The sequence below is a fragment of the Arachis hypogaea genome, chromosome 3, assembly GCF_003086295.3.
Source record: "Arachis hypogaea cultivar Tifrunner chromosome 3, arahy.Tifrunner.gnm2.J5K5, whole genome shotgun sequence".
Classification (NCBI taxonomy): domain Eukaryota; kingdom Viridiplantae; phylum Streptophyta; class Magnoliopsida; order Fabales; family Fabaceae; genus Arachis; species Arachis hypogaea.
The window spans coordinates 131,608,636-131,631,425 of record NC_092038.1 but is presented as its reverse complement, the minus strand read 5'-3'; the positions used below and the strand labels follow the sequence as shown (position 1 = coordinate 131,631,425).

The window sequence follows — 22,790 nt, the reverse complement described above, 5'->3', positions numbered from 1 at the left end:
TTTCGTACGTCTGCACGATGAGCCATTAAGTTCTTTTGTTTGTGTCTGGTGGGTTCAAAGCAAGGTGGTGTGTCTCGTTTCACATACGGACAAAGAATAATGTCAAGTACTTTGGCACTTTACGGAGTGAACAATTCAGAATTGATGTTGTTTTCCTTTTAAGAAATTTGGCATAGGAATTTTTTAAATTATTTTTCTTATCTAAGACCATTGAATTTGAGATTTTGTTTGAAACCGAATCTGTATCGTATACTGAAAGTACAGATGTGAAGATCTTGTCATCTCGATTTTTCTTAGTGCTATATCCATGTTTTGTGGCTTAAAGCACTATAAGCTAGTGCAGTATAGTGCGGTTTTATTTGCTTCCTTCGTGCCTAACAATTACAGAATTACTTGATAAAAATACAAAATTATGGCAAGCAACTAAAACTATATGTGATGGAATTATGGAAATTAAAGTAGAACGTACATCCTCCACTAACGAGAAGGGATTCATTTCTTTTTTTATCTTTCATAAACGAAAATACAAGGTTATGTATGAAGATAAGATGCATGCATGCCACCAAGTATGTCCCTTCCATTCGTTTAATCATTTTCCTTCTATTGAGTATGTGGATTTTGTGGCAAATTGTATTTCATTGGTATATTTACCTTTATTGGAAGTACTTATCTTATCTGGTCATCAAGTTTTGACGGTGTCACGTGTGGACCCTTTACAAAGAAAAGGAGCAAAAGGGTACTACATTATGCGACAAATCATCAATGCCGATAACGCGTTCTCTTTGTTTTGCTTTCTGTCACCAACGGAGTTTTTGACAGTAAGATATATGTTGATGGGAAAATTTTGGGATCCGACTTGTGACACGGATCTCAGGCAAAGCAAAACAGACAATAATGGAAGTATGGAACTATGGAAGCAAGTAAAAGTAAAAAATGATATATCAAATTAGGATTTAGTTATCTTGTATTTTATACTTTGTTTGGATCCAAAATGAAAAATAGATGGAAAGAAAATGGGGAAAAAAATAGAAGAAAAAATTATTTTTTTTTTAGTTGTTTGAATGAAGAGAAAATAGAAAGAAAGAAAGTAGAAAGAAATTTCTTTTTGTTTAGATCGAAGGAAAAATAAAAAAGAGAAAATCATACCTAAATGAAATTACATTAATACCTTTTACAAATTATAATATATCAATATTATAATGACAAATTTGTAATTTTACTAATTTTTTTACTCCAATCTAAATTTTCTTCTCAATTTTGGAGAGAAAATTTTAATATGACCCTACATGTACTTTTATATTTTTCATTAATTTTTTTATCCAAATAATGAAAAATTAATTTTTTCATCCATTTTCTTCTCTTTCATTTTCTTTTCTTCTAAATTCTTTTAAACCAAACAAAATGTTAAAGGTATAGTTTAATAGTAATATATTATTTATTTTTAATGTATTCAATAAATTGAAAATTGAAAAAAAATTAATTACTTTTTGTAAATTATTTTTTTATAATATTTTTTAAATATATTCTTAAAACATATGCTAACAAGATTTAACAAATTATCTACATAAAAATATTATGTGTACATTACAATTAATTATTATATATTTTTTATAGATATATTATAATTTAATTTATTTTTAATGTATATTTTATATTTTAATATGTATTCTACACCAATAACTAATTTTGATATATTAACATGATCTTTATTTACAATAACTTTTTTGGAATAAAAAGAAAAACAGTTTAACTCATGTTTTGGTTCTAGGATAATCTTATAAATTGAGAACTTTTTCATTAGTATTAGAACTAGTAATATTAAAAAGACAAAATAAAAATAATATTAAGATAGTAAAAAAACGCTTGACTTTTTTCGCTTAGATGTACTGTGTTTAGGTATATCTTGTAAAGGGAGATGTTCCATGAAAACGTATAAAACGTCTTTTTTTAAAGATATTTTTTAATAATTAAAATTTAATATATATAATTATTTAATTTATGTTATTTTTGTCAAAATTAGGTCAAACAAATTAATTTGATCGAAAAAATAATGAATCAAATTTTGAATCGGCTTAAATTAATATTATTTTTTAAATGACTATAATATCCTTATTATATAAAATGACTAAAATACTTTTATTATATATATATTAATTTTGAAAATTCTAATCTAGTCATCTTCTTCTCTGTCGTTATAGGGTTAAAATTTAAAGTTTTTAAAATTAATATATATATATATATAATAAAAATATTTTATTTGTATTTTATAATAAAAATATTATAGTAAATTTTTATAAAAAAATATTAATTTATACCGGTTTAAAATTTATATTAATTTTTTGCTAAACTGATTTGTCCGATCTAATTTTAATAAAAATAATATAATTTAATTGATTATATGTATTAAATTTTAATTTTTAAAAAATATTTAAAAAAAATATTTTTAATATCTTTATCTAAGGGACACTCTTGTAAATACTAGACACCCACATCTATAGTTATTGGTCCCTTGGATTCTTAAATAAGTTAATATGGTGCTAATCATTGTATTTCAAAAGGTATTTACTTTTTCTTTTGCTTTTTTTTTTAAAAAAAAAACGAATATCAACACCAGCATCCTTATCTCAAATCAAAGTCCCACCTCATGTCATATAATTATATTACTGAGTATATATCCATTTTGGTTTTTAAAAATTTTTAAATAAGACATTTTAATTTTTAATTAAAATTAATTACTCGATTGGTCTCTAATAATTAATTCCATCAGTCACTTAGGTTTTTGACTCCGTCAACTCTAATAGAAGACAAAATGATTCCTAAAATCTTTAATATGGGACAAAATGATCCCTGACAACTCTAATAAAGGATAAAATGATCCCTGACCTCTTTATTCGAAAATAATACCGTTCTTCTCCAATTTGTATCATATCTCGCATAACCCTAACATTCATACTCTCCTTCTTCACCTTCACAGTCTTCTTTTTCATCTTTTCCTTCTTCATCTTTAGCTCCAAGATTAAGTCATGGTGTAATTGTCACACGTGTCGCACCTACCTCAACATGTCATGGACCACACACTTCCTAAATCTTTGTGACTAGTACATCCACCTCCTCTGCACTTCACCCACCAAAAGCATCCACTTCCACGTCTTTGATAATATCACCTCCAACCCCAACAGCATCCACGACATCCTCAAGACCAAGTTCCACAACTACTCTAAGGGCATGCCTTTCTCCACTATCCGGTAAGCAATATAGATTGTTGGACATTAAGACGTCATGAGAAGATTCTCCTTCGACATCATATGCAAATTCTCATTTGAAATAGACACCGAGTACTTCATTCCTTCTTTTTCAGAGTCCAAGTTGGTAGACAGCTTCGACTTCGCATCCAAGCTATTACAACGAACAATGTCGCTGTTGCCGCTCATATGAAAACTGAAGCGATTACTGAACATTGATTCGGAGAAGAAGTTGAAGGAAGCGATCGGAGTGGTGGACAATGTAGTTATGGAGATGTTAGGGCAGAGGAGGAGGAAGATGGCAACAACGACGACGAGTATTAACAAATCAGACTTGCTGTCTAGATTCATGAGATCCATCGAAGACAACAACTAGTTGAGAGACATAGTCATTAGTTTCTTGAGTGAATTGGTTGAGAACAAGTTGAGGATTTTTTTTTCTTGTGAACATTAAATTTATAGAGTGTGCATTGTGTAATTTGAAGTTGTAGTGTTAGACTGTTAGTGTTATACGATATATGATGGAAATTAGGAGAGATCAGTATCGTTTTCGAACAGAGGAGATCAGAGACCATTCTGTCCCCTGTTAGAGTTGTCAGGGACTATTTTGTCCTCCGTTAGAATTAACGGAGTAAAGAACCTAAGTGACTGACGGAGTTAATTGTTAGGGACCAATCAAGTAATTAATTTAGTTGGAAACTAAAGTGTTCAATCTAAAATTCTTTAAGGACCAAAATGGGTATATACTCTTATATTATTATAACGATAATATTTGCGACATATAAAAAATTAATTCAAATAATTTAAAATTATTTTATTTAATATTTATTAATTATTACTAAAATAATAAATATTATAAGATATAAATAATTTTAGATATTATTTTCTTAGCACTATAACATAATCTTCGCTTCCTTGTCTCCGAACTGTTCAACATCCCATCATCATTCTTGTTTCGCATTACTCATAAACTATTATAGTACTCGGAAAATCTTATAAAGAATCAAAAGGGAAAAGAAAAGAAAATAAGATATTAAAGAATTGACAACAGTATTACATGTTTGAATTAATTGAGATGAGGATCCTATTATATCATGGGCACACTAAATTAAAGTTGGAACCACTCATAGCTCTATAAAGTTCTTTAATTCTGTTTACGCTATAAAATGGCCCTCCTGAGTTGTTGCATTTACTTTCATTTGTGCATCTCAAAGGAGTATTTTCTATCATGTAAATCCCAATAAAGGTGCACTCTTAGCTTATACTTCTTCTATCTAAGCATAGATAGATGTGCTGTCCGTACAAATTATATTATTCAGGTCAATTAACTAGTCAACTTGGAATTCAACTTACATTTCGAAAACTAATCTAGCCCAGCCAGCCTGTTAGTGAACCACAGAAGTTAGACTGAATTTGCATCAACGAAAATGTTGAGAACGTTGGATAGCTGTCTTGTTTTAAACATAAAATTAGCGTATGAGTAAGCTATGTATGCTATTCTTTGACGTGGATTTCAACATTATTTTCAAGATCATGCTCCATCTGTATTGCATTGGCCTCATCAATCATTGCAAAAAGGATATTTTAACGCCTAACAGAGGAAAAATATTTTGTAAACTTTAGCTGACATATATTATATTAAAGTAAAAGACAGATTAACAGAAAGATAAACTTCAATTCTGTTATCCCTCACAAGTTGCTCAAAATTATTAGGCTTAATCCACTACTTTCTTGAGTGGATTTGGTAAAAATAATTAACGTATATCAAGCACAAATCACCTATCTGGTGTGTGTGAGATTTTCCCGTTATGGTAATTTATTGAACACAGATATAAAATGACCGTCCAACCATAGGAAAGTCAAATTTATGGGTATCAATGCTTTACCATATGAGAGAGGTGACTTCAAATTAAGAACTTGCAGGACATAACCAACTTGAAAGAATTTCTATTTACAACAAATGTTATTCGACATACAGACATACAGACATCACAATTTGGCATGGCATTTTGCAGTCACCAAACACTGGCATGCCAATGCCCATGCTTGAACGGAACTATTCAACAACACGTGGATTCAGTTGTACAAGAGAGTTTCATACAAATTATTCAACATCAGAAATATAGCTGCCTGCATTGTACAGCATCAATATCAAAGGGACAGTAAGGGCACTTAAACATCTTTGTGTGATTCTTCGACATCTTCAAGATAGACTGCTTACAAAGGACATGGCCGCAGGACATCAACATTGGCGGATTATCCTCGGTTGCTTGTTCCTTTGAGACAGGACAAACAAAAATAGAATGGAACTGGAATTCCCGGTCCAACTCAACTGGCACAGGCAACTGGTTCATTGTCTGCCATTCCTGCTTCTTCCCTGCCATGACATTCATAAATTTAAGGAGAGGCGGCAAAACCTGAACCCCTGCTGCTACAGTCACACTCAATGGACTGTTGTACGACTGCCCCAAGAGATTGCAGAACTCCCGTTTAAGATCCTCGGCCAACTTGTCCCAGTTAGATCCAGATAATAATGCATGGTATGGAGACCGATCAAGTTTTCCGGTCCACAGGAGACAGGCCATGAGCTTCTGGATTTCAGCCATGTGACTGGAAGCAAAAGGAGACAGGTGAGTTCGGGCATAATGAAGAGCTTCATCTCTAGTTCCATTTTGAAGTATTTTCACAAATTGCATAGAGTGAAGCTTCAACACAATATCGGATCCACTTTGAGCAAGTTTGTCAGAGTTCATTGAAGCCCAGTTTAGGGCTGGCTCCAGGTTCTGGTTCTTAATGGCTTCAAGTATTTGATACATTTCTAGGAATGGAGCTTTCATAGTGGAAGCAGATTCTGGTTCTCCAACCACACTCACAAAATGATCACCAATATCAAAAAGTTCCTGGCGATAAAAATGGTTGGCAATTATTTGGTTTAACGTATGTATATCAACATCAATATTTCTATAAGCCTTTGATATATCAGGATTGAAATATTTCTCAAGTAGCTTCCCATACTTGCTGAGTGCTACATTTAGCTCTTTTTGTGTGCCTTCCATTTGGCTAAGGGGAGCAATTTTAAGCAAATTGGCCTTGAGCTCATTGAGGACAGCTTTATAATTGTGCTCAGGGTCCGAGTTATTGGCTGACTGCATCTTGTCTAAAGCACTCTCAATTTCCTGTCTGATTTGATCAAGCATTTCCTGAGTCTTGGCACTAGATAACTTTTGCTTCTTTGTGACACGATCAAATGCATCTTTAATAGTACTCAGCTCCATATTGAGTATCAAAGTATCTACAATTTGTGACGTCAAAAAGCTAAGATGGGATGCACCTGTAAGGGTCCATGGCATTATTAGAATGAACTTCTAAAATCTAAGAATGACTGTCTATGCTCCAGGTTCTTATCTTTTAACTCAAAGGAGAAAAGGTAAAGAGAATTTCATAATTATATGAGAGAGAAACTAAAGATTAATCAGTAAGCCAACCCTAACTCAAGCAGCTAATGACAGCATTCTAGGAAACATATTTTTTCTGTGGGTGTGTGCCAGTGGTTCTCAAAAGCATGTTTGCAATTTGCATAGCTCCAAAGTGAGCCAGGGCAACCAAGAAGCCTTCATTGAAACCTGGCTCTGATAAATCAGAGAAGCTTCTATTCATGTGTTTGCAGGACCCATCCAGTGGGATAAGGCTTTGTTGTTGTTGTATTGATATTCACAATAAAATTATCAACAAAATCTACCAAAGGATCACATACTACACCAAAAAAACACCACATCAACAAAACCTCAGGTGTAGACAAGTAATCAATAATTTAAGAATAAACATAAATTAAAATAAAGAAAACCACATGCATATTCTTTTGCTTTCATAAGAAGATACCCCTTTCAACAAAAAAATTGAAGCATAAATTCTCAGCGATTTAAATACTTAAAAGAATCATTCCAATTCAACAACTGGAAGCAGTATGTACCTTATCAATATTTACAAGCATATACCCTTGTATCAACCAAGACTTTGTGAAAGTCTACATCAGATCAGAGTTCCAGAATAAATCATGGCCCATTTCAAGTGTGACATCAACAAAACTTTCTAGGAAGAAAACTCATAAAACCTATGGCTCCTAAAAGTAAGTTTCGCTGATATCTAAAGCACATAAGTATGTAGGTTGATTACAAGTTGTGGAGGCTTCGAGGCGGATAAAAGGCGTTTCGGGTTCAGCTATTCAATAGAAAACACTGCATATTCACATGACTCTTCAAACATCTTACCATGCACATCAAATCCAGTATGCAAAACCCCAAAATAGAGTCAATTTATTTTCTCTACATCACAGAAAGCAGCAACGATTTAATATAAAAAACTCCCAGCTTAACCCTAAAATAGTATCACTTCAACAGGGAAGGGTAAGTAAGAATAACTTGGGACTATTAAACATCAATGTTGCAACAGCACTAGCATAGTCCAAAAAGGAAACCCCAATAAAGAAAGCTAAAATCCAAAATACATAATTTTTCCCAACAGAAAAGACTAACAAATAAATAAAAAATAGATTATCTTATATTATAGATCATAATAAGAGGAGCAACAGTTGAAGAAAACAAACAAGAAGCGAATAAGGGCAATTTAGAAAGAACTAACGAGAAATTAAAGTAAGCATTTAGGAGCGCAAAGAAAACTCAGCCAAGAAGTTAGAGAGATAAAAAAGACAGAGAGAGAGAAAGCTTACTGGAAATGGAGGGAAGAGATCTGAGAATTGAGATGGTTGATTAGGGCAAAGAAGGGAATGAAGGAACAGGAGAGGAGAGAAGAGGAGAGAGAGAAGCGTGTTGGAAGGGAAGTGGTAAGAAGAAATGCTTACGTGTCACTCATCTATCCATTCATCGAGAAGAGATTACCTACTCTTGAAGCCCACTCTACTCAACGTACATAGCCCACTCTATCAACCCCCATTTAATTATTCTGGCCCACTATCTCCAGTGCCCAATCTTTATCTAACAAAACAAAACATTTATATAGATATGGGATTTTCTAATTCGTGTTGAGACTTGAGATTTTTTTTTCTCGTTTATTTTTTCATTTTTTTGTTTATTTTTTATTTTCATGAAAAGCCACGAGGCTATCGGGGTGATGGTATGACAATGTTGAGGCGGAAAGTGGAGCTGTGGTTGGTGGGCTTGTTAGTTGTTAATGATTTCCTACTATAAATTGATGGGCAATAAATAAATAATAAATAAATACTCAACTTAATTTTAAACAAATTTATATTTCACAACTAAATATTTGGCCTGTTAGTCTTTGGCCTATCGCCACCAACAAATTTTTATTCTACAGAATGATTTTTGAATCGTTAAAAAAAAATAATTTGTCTTAGATTATAATTTTTAAGGATCTAATTATCTTACGATAAATTTATTAAAATTTCATTTGTTCAATATGCATATAATTGATTAAAAGCGAGGGGAGACGCTAACCATAGTAACTTGTAAGAATTTTTAGAAAAAAAAAAATTTATTGAGATCCAAAATATTTAATTTAAAATTCTTTGGACCAATTTGCATATTTATTCATAAAATAAAATTTTATTATTTTTTGTGACGAAAAAAAAATATATACTATTTTTTTAATTACAAAATTAATATTAGAGTGAATATCCAATTCGGTCATTGACAATTTTTTTAAAGGACAATGAGATCCTTAAAAAAAATAAACCACTTTTTGGCCTCTGGTAATTTTTTATGTGAGACAAGTTAACCCCTATATCGATAATTTATTTCCATAGTTAACGGAGCGTAAATACGTAACACGTTAAGATGGTGATGTGTCCATTAAGTGTCAGTGGCATATTAATAAATCACTCAACCCGATTCCTGACAATTTTTAAAAATATAACTCCGTATTCTATTTGCGCAGAACATTCTATTTGCGCAGAACATGAGCAACCCTGAGTGCTTCTTCCTCCTTCCTACTTGTGTAGAACTCTACCTATGCTACCACCATGAGCCATGGAGATCTAGGGGTGTGCATGGGCAGGGTGAAATCGGGTTTGATGTGATTCAGACCCGACCCGAAATATATACCGGGCCTATTTGTTAGACCCGAATCCGACCCTAAACCCGATGAAACCTATACACTTTCGGGCCACAATTATACCGGGTAAAAATCGGGTGAAAATTGAGCCATTAACATTTTCATTACCTTGATACCTTCTAAAAAGCTAACATGTGAAAATATCCAAATTTTTAAGACTCTAACCATTATTTGACATAGTAAAATTCACTTAGAAAAATATAACAAGAACCAACTCTTCTCTAAAATTAAAGCATAACCATAATCAATACTAATATTATCTAATAACACCAAATATTTAAATCAATACAAATAACATAATATTATGCATTAGTCTAAAATCTTATGCATTTTAAATATAAAACATTAACTTATAGTTTTAGAATAACTAATAATACAAAATATTAAGGTTTACAATACTTAAACTCCACATAAGAATAGCCATCATCCATCACTAAGAACACAAAATATTAATTGTGTATGACGACCGGGTCACCGGGCACTTCGGGTGACCCGAGCCATTGCCCGGACCCGACCCAAAATAATGAACGGGTCTATTTTTGAGACCCTTACGCGACCCTAGACCCGATGAAATCACACCAAATTAGCCCCTAAAGTGTTCGGGACCGGGCCAGATCTTCGGACCGGACCGGGCCATGCACACCCCTATGGAGATCATTCTTCAGAAACTAGAAGTCGCACTTTGCGTGGTTATAGTGTTGGCGTCTGGCGAAGAGAATAGGAGTTGCACCTTTTCTTCTGGAAGTGTTGGGCAGCCAAGAAAGAAGAAATTCATGTCTTCAAAATGTTACTATAGCACCTATGCGATTCTCTTCCAATCTTGCACAAAACTTAATCCAAATAGTTTCTTTTTGAGATGCCTTAATTACAATGTAAGTATTAATTTATAATTTTTGTATGAAGTTTATTTTTTTTATATTTTTTAAGCTTGAAAATTCTATATAATTTTTGTACTATTTTATAATTGAAATTTTTAATTTTTCAGGCATCCATCCCACATTGCAAGTATTTCAAGTGGCTAAATATATTAGTTTAAGAAAATATTAACGAAGATATTACTTTTAAGAATGCTATTTTAATGGAAAGGAGATTGAAGGAGGTAGAACATAGAATGAAGGAGTTAGAGATGGAATTGAATTTGAAAAATCAAAACGAAATTGAATCTCAAGGTGGTAGATATTACTTCAAATGTTTCAGACTTATAATTTTGGGTATAATTGGTATCATAATTACTTTAGTCTTTAGGACATATTTTAAGTAATTGTTATAATCTTAGTTGTGACATTTTGTGATAATTATGTTGTTTTGTAATGCTTTTAAAATGTAACTAAACCTGTGTAAGATTATATTTTATGTTAATGAATTTGCTATATTTTAATCTGAAATGATATTGTATTGAAAGAAATTAGATTATACTACAAACATGTAATCATATATTTTGATGGATGAATATATAAAAATATGGATATACAATAATTATAAGCTAAATTTGAAATATATGTTTCATTAATCTAAAAAAAGTCTCTACAATATGATTTTTATATGTGCTATATGATAGTAAAGATGCAATTATAAGCACAATCCAAAACAGTTCCATAATCTGTTATAATAAACTTAGTACCAAAGTATGATTGTTTGTGCAATAGCAAAATAATATGTCTTTAAAATGCTGGTTGTCTAACTTATATACCAGCAAATAAGTTTACAAATATTAATGAACTAAAAGATAATTAATTGAATTCATAAGATACATATGACTCTTGACTTATAGACCAAAAAAATACATATATGAATCTTCACTTGGTGCTTGCAATCCATTAATGAATCTCTTCAAGTGTGAGTTGGAGGTCTAAAACTAGGTGTTGACATGAAGGTAAATAAGTTGCCGGATGTTCTTGAGGTAACTGCTCCAAGTAGCTCTAGATGATTTTAAGTGGGTGATATTCGAGGCTTCACAATAGTTTGCTTTATTCGGAACCCAATAGAAAGTTCAAAAATTTTCTGAGTAGTCTGCACAAGATAAAATAACTATTTTAGCACAAAAAATGAACAACACTAAAGTCACCAAATACAACAACATACTCACAGGTCCTTCATTATGGGATGCAAATTGAGATAAATCAATCTTTTCAACAGAATCTACATTAAGCGAGGCTCTCACTTTTGGCATCTTTTTTTTTTGTCTTTGCATGAAAATGATGATGCAAATATAATATATAAATTTAGCAATTTATAATCAACAACACATAACAGACCTAGCAAAATTAACACAATAAAAAAATAACAAATGCAACTATCAAATTATGTTGTTGTCCTTGCTTGTTTGTTGCCACTCCAACGGAAATTTCAGATTGAGTCTTGCTTGCCTTCTTTATCCTTTTTGTCTTTGACTGCTAATTTGGATTCTTAGGTGCACCTTTGCAAGTCTTGTGATAATGAACTTTCTTTCCACACTTACTACAAGTTACTTAGCACGATCTTCTAACTTCATTGCCAATCACCATTTCAATAGAAACTTTCATCCTCATAAGTTTTGGCTGGTCAGCTGGACGTATGAATGGGGGAGGGAAAATTTTTTGACAATCTGTGGTGATCCAATATTTCTCACTGTTTACTGGTTAGATGATATAGGAGTATGCTGCTTGGACAACATCCATTGTAAGTGACTTATCGACAGTCTTCTGATTTGTATCTCATGTTTTTCAATCTAGAAATTGCATCAACTGCATACTTGCATGAAAATTCTACATACATTTTTAATAAATCAAAGACCATAATAAATAAGTATAGATATAGTTGATATAACTAATGATAGTATAGCATACATGAATTACTTGTGAGCTGCCACATATTGCATGTGCAAGTGTGCTCTTTGAGATTTACACCAAACTTGTGGGAATTTCTTTGAATTTCATAGATAGCTTTGTCATTATTTTCACTCCATACTACATTTCACTTGTTGCTTTTAGACATAATAATCTGTTCTAGCTTAATCTGTTGCACAGGAGCCAATTTACCATTGTATTTAGCTAGTTTTCTTTTGTTATTGGCAATTTTTCGCATAATATAGCATCTCAACTCCTCACAACATCCACTAATAATTCACTAATAAACTCCTATAACAGAATTCAGCAACACCATAAACATCATAAATAAACTTTACTAATAAAGTCCTATAACAGAACTTCGTAAAACCATAACATCATAACTAAACTTCACTAATCATACTCTTATAAAACACAATTTAAATAAACACTAATAAACTCTTATAACAGAATTTAGCAAAACCATAAACATTATAAATAAACTTCACGAATCATACTCTGATAATAGAATTTAAAACACATTATAACAGAATTCAGAACATCATAATCATCATAAATAAAGTTCACTAATAAAGTTCACTAATAATACTCTTTAGCATGTTATAGAATGCTTACTTTTTGTTGGTCCGAGATGAAATTCAGTTCTTCATTGCAAACATCACCCAAGTCTTCTTTCAACCTTATTAAAAATCACTTCTATGTCTCAGTGTTTTCATTGTCCACCACTGCATAAGATATAATCAAGAAATGATTGTTTTCATCTTGTTCTATTCCAGATAGGAGTTATCCACCATAATATCCTTTTAGAAAGCATCCATCAAGGCCAATCAACCGCCTGCAACCAGCCTTGAACCCAAGTTTGCAAGCCTCAAGTGAGATGTAAAGCCTATCAAACAATGCCAGACTCTCTGGTTGAGGTATTGTCCACATCATTGCAGTGGAACCTGGGTTGTTCCTTAATAGCTCACTTAAGTTGTCTTGTATTTTACCGTATTGTTCTCCTTCTTTTCCAATTACTTGTTTCCTTGTAGCCTTCAAAGCTCTTGTGATAATCTTATCATGCAGTTGCACATTATACTCTTCAACCATGTGAACCTTAGCCTCTTTTAATGTCAAGTCCGGCCAAGTTTTTAAAACCTTAACCAGCTTGCTTGCAACCCACTTGCGGTCGGCCAGATTAGAACCAAAATCTCTCCCACACGTATGGTTATTTTCAAAAGTTTTGATCTAATAGCAACAATCTCTAGAATTATATGAGGTATAGATTAACCACGGACATCCTTCTTCAGCACTCGTTGCCCTAATTCGTTCTGGTTCGTTCCTAATATATTGACATTCCTTTCTTTCATAGACAAAGTAATCCTTCAAGCACTCCTTGAACTTAGCTATTGTGTCAAACTCCATACTCAACTCAAAGTACACTTCTCCATAGCCATAACCGATTTTGTGCTTTGACCATTTGTGTTTATTACCTCCCTCTGATGAAATAGAGAAGACAAATGCTTCACTCTCATAAACATATTCCTTCTCTTCTTCAGAATCAACCTCTTCTATAATGGACTCAATACCCTTAGTGTGACTTGATTTATTTTTATCTTGTCTAGAATTAGGTTGGGCCTTAGAACCACTAAGCCCAATATGTTGTCCACCTATATTGCCCCCTGAACCAACTCCAACATTACCCCATCCACTAAGACTAAAGTTGGGACTAGCATATTTCTTTCTCTTCCCAACATACTTTCTTGAATTGACCTTCTTGTCCATGTTCACATTTCCAACAGCCTTCCCGTCAGCATCACCCTTCCCATTATCACAATCATCTTTTCCATCAACAGTCTTCTTTTTAGTAAACGTCCTCAGTTTCATTCTGTCTTCGTTACTATCAATGTCACTACTCTCATGGTATGCATCTGAAGGAGGATTGTATACCTCATCCTCGGAACTCCCGTCATCTTCATCAGATGAGGATGAGGAAGAAGAATCATTAACTTGACCGGCAGTTTGACCTAAATCCTCGTTAACATAGCAATGCTCACCAATTAGGTGTTCAAAATATAAATTAAAATCCAGACAGTCATTCACCAATAAATTGTTTCTCAAATCATTTATCTCAGAATCTCCCTTAATCACATGAAGTCCAGATTTTAAATTTCGAACTGTGGGTTCTAACCAATACATTGCAGCATAATCAGCATAGCCTAAACTCTTTAGTAGTTCTTCTAAATAAAAAAAGTTCACTAAATCTAAGTCTATTGGAGAAAATTTATGTACCTTTCCATCCAAGTACTGCAACACCCCATTACTATTCTTCCCAAGCCTCCCACCATGGTTAAACACAGGTATTGTTGTAAAGTTAGACATCTGCACACTAACAAAAGACAAATTTAGCAGCAATAACAATAGTTAATAGATAAATATATTTGAAAATAATGTAGATTATTTAATAATTTTAATGATTGATAGTCATGTCTAACTAAACAGGTCAATGTGAATTATATATCAACTTATCTAAAATTTAGGTAGATTAATTCATACCAAATAATTTCAAAGTATACTTGTTTAAACTCTTGCAAAAATTTAAATAAAACTATGAATAAGTTAATAAAAATCTATGACCAATGAACTTTTTGTGTGTGCTAATGTGTGGTGGAATAAACATAATATTAAACTGCAAGTAAGGTTCAAAACAAACACAATAAGCTTATTGTTCCGGGGCTTACCTAGAACCGGACGGTGATTGGACTTGTTTGAGGCCCAAGCGCTAGAGGAGTGTGGTCTCCGACTTGGTTTACGTCTAGGAGCCGCCTCCGAGTTGTGTGTTCCAAGAGATGGGGGTGGTACCTGCAAAGACACTCCGATGCCTAAGTCAGCATGGGGTTAAGCAGGTTTAGAATGTATTGAAACTTCGAGATACCTGAGGAGTGTCAGGATATTTATAGTGGTGATCCAATAACCACCGTTGGAGTAGTGCCACCTTTTTAGGTGGATAACCGTCCCTTTATCTAGGGATTGTTGAGATATGCCTTCTAGAAGTGGGTTGAGAGATTTCAGGGCAGTTACTTATTTGAATAAGTGTTATCTGCCAGCTATCTCTTGAGCCCGACTTCTTTGGAAAGAAGTCTGTGTTGAGTCCGACCTCTTTTGAAGAGGTCGGTGAATAACGAAGGCCAATCTTTGGATTGGGCCTTTTGGCGTATTTGGACCTGGGCCATAGCGTTGGGTCAGGGTAGGAACAGTGCCCCTACTCGAGTCCAATCTCTTTTGCTTATGAGTTGGATTCGAGTATCGAACTTGGGTCTGTAGCCGACGTGATTTTAAATTTCTTAATCGCCAAGTCTAATCAAACGTCGCGTCCGTTGGGGTTTTTGCATTTACACGTGGGAGCAGTTATATTGGTAACAGCGCGTTTCTTTAATGATTGCGTCAATTTACCCTTATGCCCCTAGCGTGCTATAAATACTTTTTCCTCTTTAAACGACTTGTTTTTGGCCAGGTCTTTTTTCTAAGACTGATTGGTACAACTCGTTCTTTCCGAGTTATTTAAGGCTTGTAGGCTTTGTATGACTGGTTTTAGCACATCGTGCTTAACCAAAGAATATTTCTTGTCCTGGTTTCGTACAACTCGTTCAATTCGAGTTGTTTTGAGGATACATGACTTGTTTTAATACAAATCACCTTTCTGAAACTTATTCTGATTTCTTACGACTTGTTTTGATACAAATCGTTTATTTCAAAACTCGTAATTATTTTTTAGTATAACCTCATCTAGCTCGTTCGATGTGAGTAGTTTTAAGGTCTTACGATTTGTTTCATTTCAAATCGTTTAATTAAAACGTGGCTATTTCTTGATCTAATTTCATACAACTCATTTAAATTCGAGCTGTTTTTTAGGACTTCACAACTTGTTTCAAGTACAAATTGTTTATTTTGAGTCCTTTTAAACTATCAGATCATCTTTATAACCATCGGACTTCGTTGCTTTATCCATTATGCCCCTGCTCGTGGTCGAGCTTTATGAAGTCGGACTCAAGCAATCAAGCAGAAAGGATTTTCGAATGAAGCCTTTTTTTGTTGAACTCATTCATTCTGAGTTTTCTAGATGACTTGTTTTTTATACAAGTCACTTTTTTGAAGCACAACTCGTTATATATCAAGTTGTTTTGCGCAATTTACAAATTACTTAGATCATATGGTTATTTTTTACTCGATTTTGTTCAACTCATGGGCTTGAGTTGTTTTAAATCATCAAGCCGTATTATAACCATTGGACACCAATTTATACCTCGTCGCTTTATCCGAGCGACCATTGAAAAGGCCAGCTCGTGATTTTTGCGCTTTGTCGAGCATAAATTGGCGCCTTAGGTGAAGGGATTATATGCTTATTCCCTCCCCTTTCTAGTTTTTACAAGGTTGTCGTCCTTGTGTATGATACAACTTGTTTTATCCAAGTTGTTTTGGAGGATAGTTTTTACGTTTCGATTTTGTTCAAAAACGTTTACAATCCTTCCTTTTTAACTCCTTTCTATACGAGTCGTTTGGTTGGAGTGATTCATTTTGATACAAATCACTTTTAAAGCTTTGCTTTTAGATAGACACGACTTGTGCTTAACACAATTTCGTTGAAAATATGGTTGACTGGCATAACTCGTTTAATCCAAGTTATCCTTATGTTGTTGTGAATGCTAGAACGAGTTTTTTTTGGAACAACTTGTTTTTATGAAAGTGTTCCATTTTATACGACTAGGTCGTTTATTTTTAGAACTTGTAGAGATGAGATTGTGGGCTTGAGATTTTGTACGATCCATTTGTTATCCGTGTGGATCGAGTTGTTAGATCGTATTTATGCCTCAAGGGGCATATTTAGTTAAGTTACTTTTGCGACTTGTTCTAAACACAACTTTTTCAACCTGTTTGGCCCGAGCTGTTTCGAGGTGTTTTCTTTCCAATTCGCATATGTAACTTCTTTCCACCAATTGGTTCCTCGTCGCTTCATCCAGGCGATTTCTATATGATCGGCTCGTGATTTTCGCGGTTTATCGAGCTTCAATTGGTGTGTGTTAATTGTAGAAAATCAATTTTCATAAGGAATTGTTTTATCTCCTTATGTTGGAGGTGTGTTGCAACCTGGGTAGTTTTTCACCCTCGAAGTTAGACACTTTGTAGTAGCCCTTTTCTAAGATTTCAGTAATCTTAGAAAAAACCTTTTTGATCTTTGTTTTGAAAAACCTTTTTCTTGGCTGACTGTCCCTTTCTTTAAGTTAAGTTTTCCTTAACAACTCGGGACAACCTTTTGCCTTAGTGCTTTTAATAGGTTTCCTGATCTCTTTTTGGTATTCCTTATACTCAATTTTTGATTTATTGAGCTCTTATGATTTAGGTTATTTTTGCGATGCGTTTCCTTTTTTCTCGATTTTTTCGACTTGTAAGTCAGATAATTTCCGAGTTTATTACGATCGACTTTTATAACCTCTTTACACCGACTTGTACCTCGTCGTTTTATCCTGACGACCATCTAGGTCGGTTCATGGAATTTTCACGCTTTGTCGAGTTTAAGTCGGCGCGTTTCGTAGAAAGAAAGAAAAATGAGAAGGGATTTATAAGAGATAAAAGATCTTTATTTATTTGTGAAGGTACTTTTACTACTACTAAGGGTTTTTCACTATCTATGATCCCTTAGTCTCTACTATGATGCCTCGTTAAAAACCCTTCTTCAGAAAAAATCCTTTAATTTTTTGGAAAAAATCATGAAGTTGGAAAAAGAGTACATCAGGGAGTAGAGTTCGCTTTTAGCTATGGTACCTTTTCATGTTACAAGCATACCACGACCTTGGTAGTTCGGTGCTGTTTAAGTCGGTCACCTTGTACTAACCTTTTCCTAAGATCTCAATAATCTTGTAGGGTCCTATCCTTTTTGTTGTCAGCTTTCATTTGCCCGAACTCAGTAGCCTGATATTTTTTCTTATCAATATGAGGTCTTTTGCGGCGAATCTCGTAGCCATCCTTTGTCTCAAGAGCTCTTTCCTTATCTGAGTTTGCTCTCAGGTTTCTGAAAGAGGGTCACGTTCTTCTTTCGTGCTCTAGTATCATTGTAGAATGTTGTCTTTAGTTTTTAATAATTTTGGACTTAGCTTTCATGATAAGCCAATGCCCCTACTCGAGGTCGAGCTTCATAAAGTCGGACTCGAGTATTCAGTCATGCCATTCTTGAATCTTACTATTTGTTGCTATATGACTTTTACAAGTTATTTTGGACTCTCTTTGGGAGGTCGAATAACTTGTTTTATACTTGTTGTGTAAACTTAGTAAGGTCGGATACTTATCTCTTGGCTTGAGGAGGCATTCTTATAAATCGCCATCCTTTCTCAATTTGTTTTAAACAAATTGTTGTGACGTCGGGTTTACATCCTCTTTGTGTTGATGTTTGATTATGATCACGTTGTCCTTAAGTTATTTGTGCAATTCGTTTTAGGCTTTGCCCTTTGCCAGTTTGATTTAGTACAAGTGGCTTAATGAGGTCGGACCACGATTTGCATTTATAACTTCTTACGCCACTTTGGATCTCATCACTTTAAGTTAGAAAAAGTGTGCATTAAGGAGTAAGGTGCGCTTTCTAGCTGTAGTATCCCTTTTGTTGTAAACATGGCACAATCTAGGTAGATTGTTTTCGAGTAAGTCGAGTATGTTGTAGTAGTTCTTTTTCAAGTCTTAAGTGACTTTGTTGGATCTTTTCATTTTGATGTTGGCTTTTCTTCGTCCGCTTTTGGTCCGATGTCATTTTGGATCAAGACGAGGTTGTCAGTTGAGAAATTTCTTCGTATGACCTTCTCATGGCCATTTACGCTTGGGATCTGGTTCTCGAAGTTGTACCTCAAGAAAGAAGTCGGACTTTTCTTTGTAAGCTCTTAAAGGAAGTCGGATTTTTATTTGTAGACTTGAATCCTCAGAGGAGGTCAAATTATCTTCATAAGCTTGGATCTTTAGAAGAGGTCGGATTTTTCTTTCTAAGCTTGGAAAGAGGTCGGACTTTCTTTCTAAGCTTGGAGGTTTTCGACCTCATTGTAGACTCTGATCTTTAAAAGAAGTCGGAATCTCTTTCTGATATTCTTCGAGGTTTTTGACCTCATTGTAGAGTTGATCGTGAAAGAGGTTGGATTTTTTACAGACTCCAAAACGAGGTCGGATTTTTTCCTTGTCGGATCTAAAGAGGTCGGATTCTTCTGAGCAATGAGGTTTTAGACCTCATTGTAGAGTCTAACCTTTAAAAGAGGTCGGACTTTCTTCGTGGGATCTAAAAGAGGTCGGATTTTCTTTGTGAGCTCCCAGCTCATCTGACCTTGTTGTAAAGTCTAACCTTTAAAAGAGGTCGGACTTTCTTCGTGGGATCTAAAAGAGGTCGGATTTTCTTTGTGAGCTCCCAGCTCATCCGACCTTGTTGTAAAGTCTAACCTTTAAAAGAGGTCGGACTTTTCTTCATGAGCTCTCTAAAAGAGGTCGGATTTTCTTTGTGAGCTTCCGGCTCATCCGACCTTTGAATAAAAGTCTGACCATCATTCCCTCCAATGAAGACTGGGCCTTTGTCACCCCGACTTTCTTTTTTCTTTGGATCGGATTCCAATTTTCTTCCTGGAAGACATCCATCTCTATTGGTGTGCAAACAACATCAAATTCTACCACAGGAATATTTCTTTCCATATTCATTGGCAGTGATGTAATTTGTGAGCAACCAACGAAAGGTGTACCATGAGAATTCTTTGTGTTATTCACTGTTGTAATTGACAGGTGAATCCACTGAAGAAAAAACTGGATTCATCACTCCGTTGTCGGATTGGGTTGCGTTCAAATTGGCTGATGCTGTGTATTTGGAACATGCAACTGTTCCATTTCATGAGTGGGTATCATGGATTTTTCCGAGATTGTAAGTTGGCACAGATGTCATTGTCCATCCTATTTCACGAAGAAGTTGGGATTAGTCACGTTCCCTTTCCTCTTTTTTTTTTCTTCACGTAACTTCTTTTGCCAATTGAATTTTCTGAATTAAAAATTCTTTTATTCAATTGGCTTTCGAGTTCATTTTTTTTTTCAAGTAACTTCTTTTGCCAATTGAATTTTCTGAATTGAAAATTCTTTTATTCAATTGGCTTTCGAGTTCCTCTTGGTTTGCTTTCTACAATGGCCTTGGGATGGTGCTTTCTTCTCTTTTAATCCAATTTAACTGTAGAAGTAGAATCATCATCCCTATTTGATATCCTCTGCCATTGGGAGAAGTTTTTACGGGATTTCTGGTATCCATAGAAATTGTATTCCAGCTTCTTTTTAACATGCTTGCATCTTATTCATGTCGAGTGGTTGTCTGACTATGTTATTGATCATCCGCCATTATCAAGAGTTGAGCTCCAGGTCCCCGGCAACGGCGCCAATGTTCCGGGGCTTACCTAGAACCGGACGGTGATTGGACTTGTTTGAGGCCCAAGCGCTGGAGGAGTGTGGTCTCCGACTTGGTTTACGTCTGGGAGCCGCCTCCGAGTTGTGTGTTCCAAGAGATGGGGGTGGTACCTGCAAAGACACTCCGATGCCTAAGTCAGCATGGGGTTAAGCAGGTTTAGAATGTATTGAAACTTCGAGATACCTGAGGAGTGTCAGGATATTTATAGTGGTGATCCAATAACCACCGTTGGAGTAGTGCCACCTTTTTAGGTGGATAACCGTCCCTTTATCTAGGGATTGTTGAGATATGCCTTCTAGAAGTGGGTTGAGAGATTTCAGGGGCAGTTACTTATTTGAATAAGTGTTATCTGCCAGCTATCTCTTGAGCCCGACTTCTTTGGAAAGAAGTCTGTGTTGAGTCCGACCTCTTTTGAAGAGGTCGGTGAATAACGAAGGCCAATCTTTGGATTGGGCCTTTTGGCGTATTTGGACCTGGGCCATAACGTTGGGTCAGGGTAGGAACACTTATGAATAATAAAGAATAAGCAAACTTATGGATAAAATGCAATATTGCATTGCAGTAGAATAAAATGCATATATATATATATATATATATATATATATATATATATATATATATTGACAAGCCTCCAAGTAGTAAATTTAGTCCATCATGCAAAATTTAAATATAAACTATATTCCAAATTATAGGTTTCAAAGCATATTCAATGGCAGAAAATGTGAATAAAAATATATTCAACTTGATCATATACATACAATGGCAGAGAGAGTGAGTAAAGAAACTTATCTCAACAGACAGTTCTTCCGTTACGGGGCCATCAAAACTCTGTCAATAGCTCCGTCGGAACCAACTTCTTCCTCCAAGTAAAACGTCATCAACGAATTTTTGGAGGGAGAGGATTAGGATTTTCTGTAATTCCAGAGAGTGAAAGATGACTTTTGTGTCATTAGGGTTGAATCTTCTCTTTTTAATACATATGTTAGGGGTTGGGTTGGATGGTCCATTAATCCGCCCATCTAAGTTGGCATTTAACTGACATATCATTAACTTAACATGCCATGTATTCATGATCAGTTAGCTTTAGAGAGAAATTATTAACAGAGGGACTTTTATTTTTTTTTCTAAAAGCCTTCTTGTCTTTTGATGTTATTGTCAGGACTGTTTATAATTTTTTCTCTTAATATTATATTATATTTTATTATATTTACACAATTTTTTATACATTTTTGTTATGCATATCACTTTTTGAAAAACTGACATTCGCAAAATTGGAATTTCATAACAATTTTATTTTATTTTCTCTAAAGTGATAGATGGGAAAAAATACACCAAGAATGATGATATAAATGTCATTTCTCTAGAAAAAAATGTATTCACTATAGAGTATTTCTCATTTTTAAAATGAGTAGGGTAAAATGACATTTCATTATTGTTGGAAATTGTTAAAATTTCCATCTAATTGTTGAGGTCACATTATCCACATTGAAATATTTGTCATATTTAGAAAGGGAGCCACTTAAATAAAGATGTTAAAAACGTCTTTTTCTAAAGATGTTTTTTAAAAATTAAAATTTAACACATATAATCAGTTAAATTATATTATTTTTATTAAAATTAGAGTGGACAAATCAGTTTAGCACAAAAATTAATAAATTAAATTTTGAATTGGTGTAAATTAATATTTTTTATAAAAAATTACTATAATATCCCTATTATAAAACACAACTAAAATATCTCTATTATATATATATATATATATATATATATATATATATATTAATTTTAAAAACTTTAAATTCTAACCTTATAACAATAGAGAAAAAGGGCTAGAATTTAGGATTTTCAAAATTAATATATATAATAAGAGTATTTTAATCATTTTATATAATAGGGGTATTGTAGTAATTTTTTATAAAAAATAATATTAATTTAGACATATTCAAAATTTGATTCACTATTCATTTATCAAATTAATTTTTCTGACCTAATTTTGATAAAAATAACATAATTTAAATTATTATATGTGTTAAATTTTAATTATTAAAAAATATCTTTAAAAAAAGACGTTTTCTGCGTCTTTATGGAAGCATCCCCCATTTAGAAAATGGTAAAACTGTTAGTTTACATGTGAAACAATCGTTGCAAAACAAGACACGTTGGTACTGAAAGATGTAGCAGGAAATCGTTGCA

At 33.7% G+C, this 22,790-nt stretch overlaps 1 protein-coding gene across 3 annotated transcripts; it reads right to left on the bottom strand.

Annotated features, from left to right (window-relative positions):
- Nucleotides 1-5,169: 5,169 nt before the first annotated feature.
- On the bottom strand, nucleotides 5,170-8,357 carry LOC112791700 (protein RMD5 homolog). 3 transcript variants are annotated; one of them, XM_025834632.3, is made up of 3 exons: nucleotides 7,969-8,202; nucleotides 7,213-7,564; nucleotides 5,170-6,573 (listed from the first exon to the last, which is right to left on the bottom strand). In XM_025834632.3, exon 3 carries the CDS (start codon nucleotides 6,515-6,517, stop codon nucleotides 5,357-5,359), a length of 1,161 nt encoding a protein of 386 aa, XP_025690417.1. In that variant the 5' UTR covers nucleotides 6,518-6,573; nucleotides 7,213-7,564; nucleotides 7,969-8,202; the 3' UTR covers nucleotides 5,170-5,356. The 3 variants fall into 3 exon arrangements, with proteins under 3 accessions (XP_025690417.1, XP_025690418.1, XP_025690416.1); XM_025834633.3 differs by having other exon boundaries at nucleotides 7,213-7,266; nucleotides 7,969-8,117; XM_025834631.3 differs by lacking the exon at nucleotides 7,213-7,564 and having other exon boundaries at nucleotides 7,969-8,357.
- Between the last annotated feature and the right edge of the window lie 14,433 nt (nucleotides 8,358-22,790).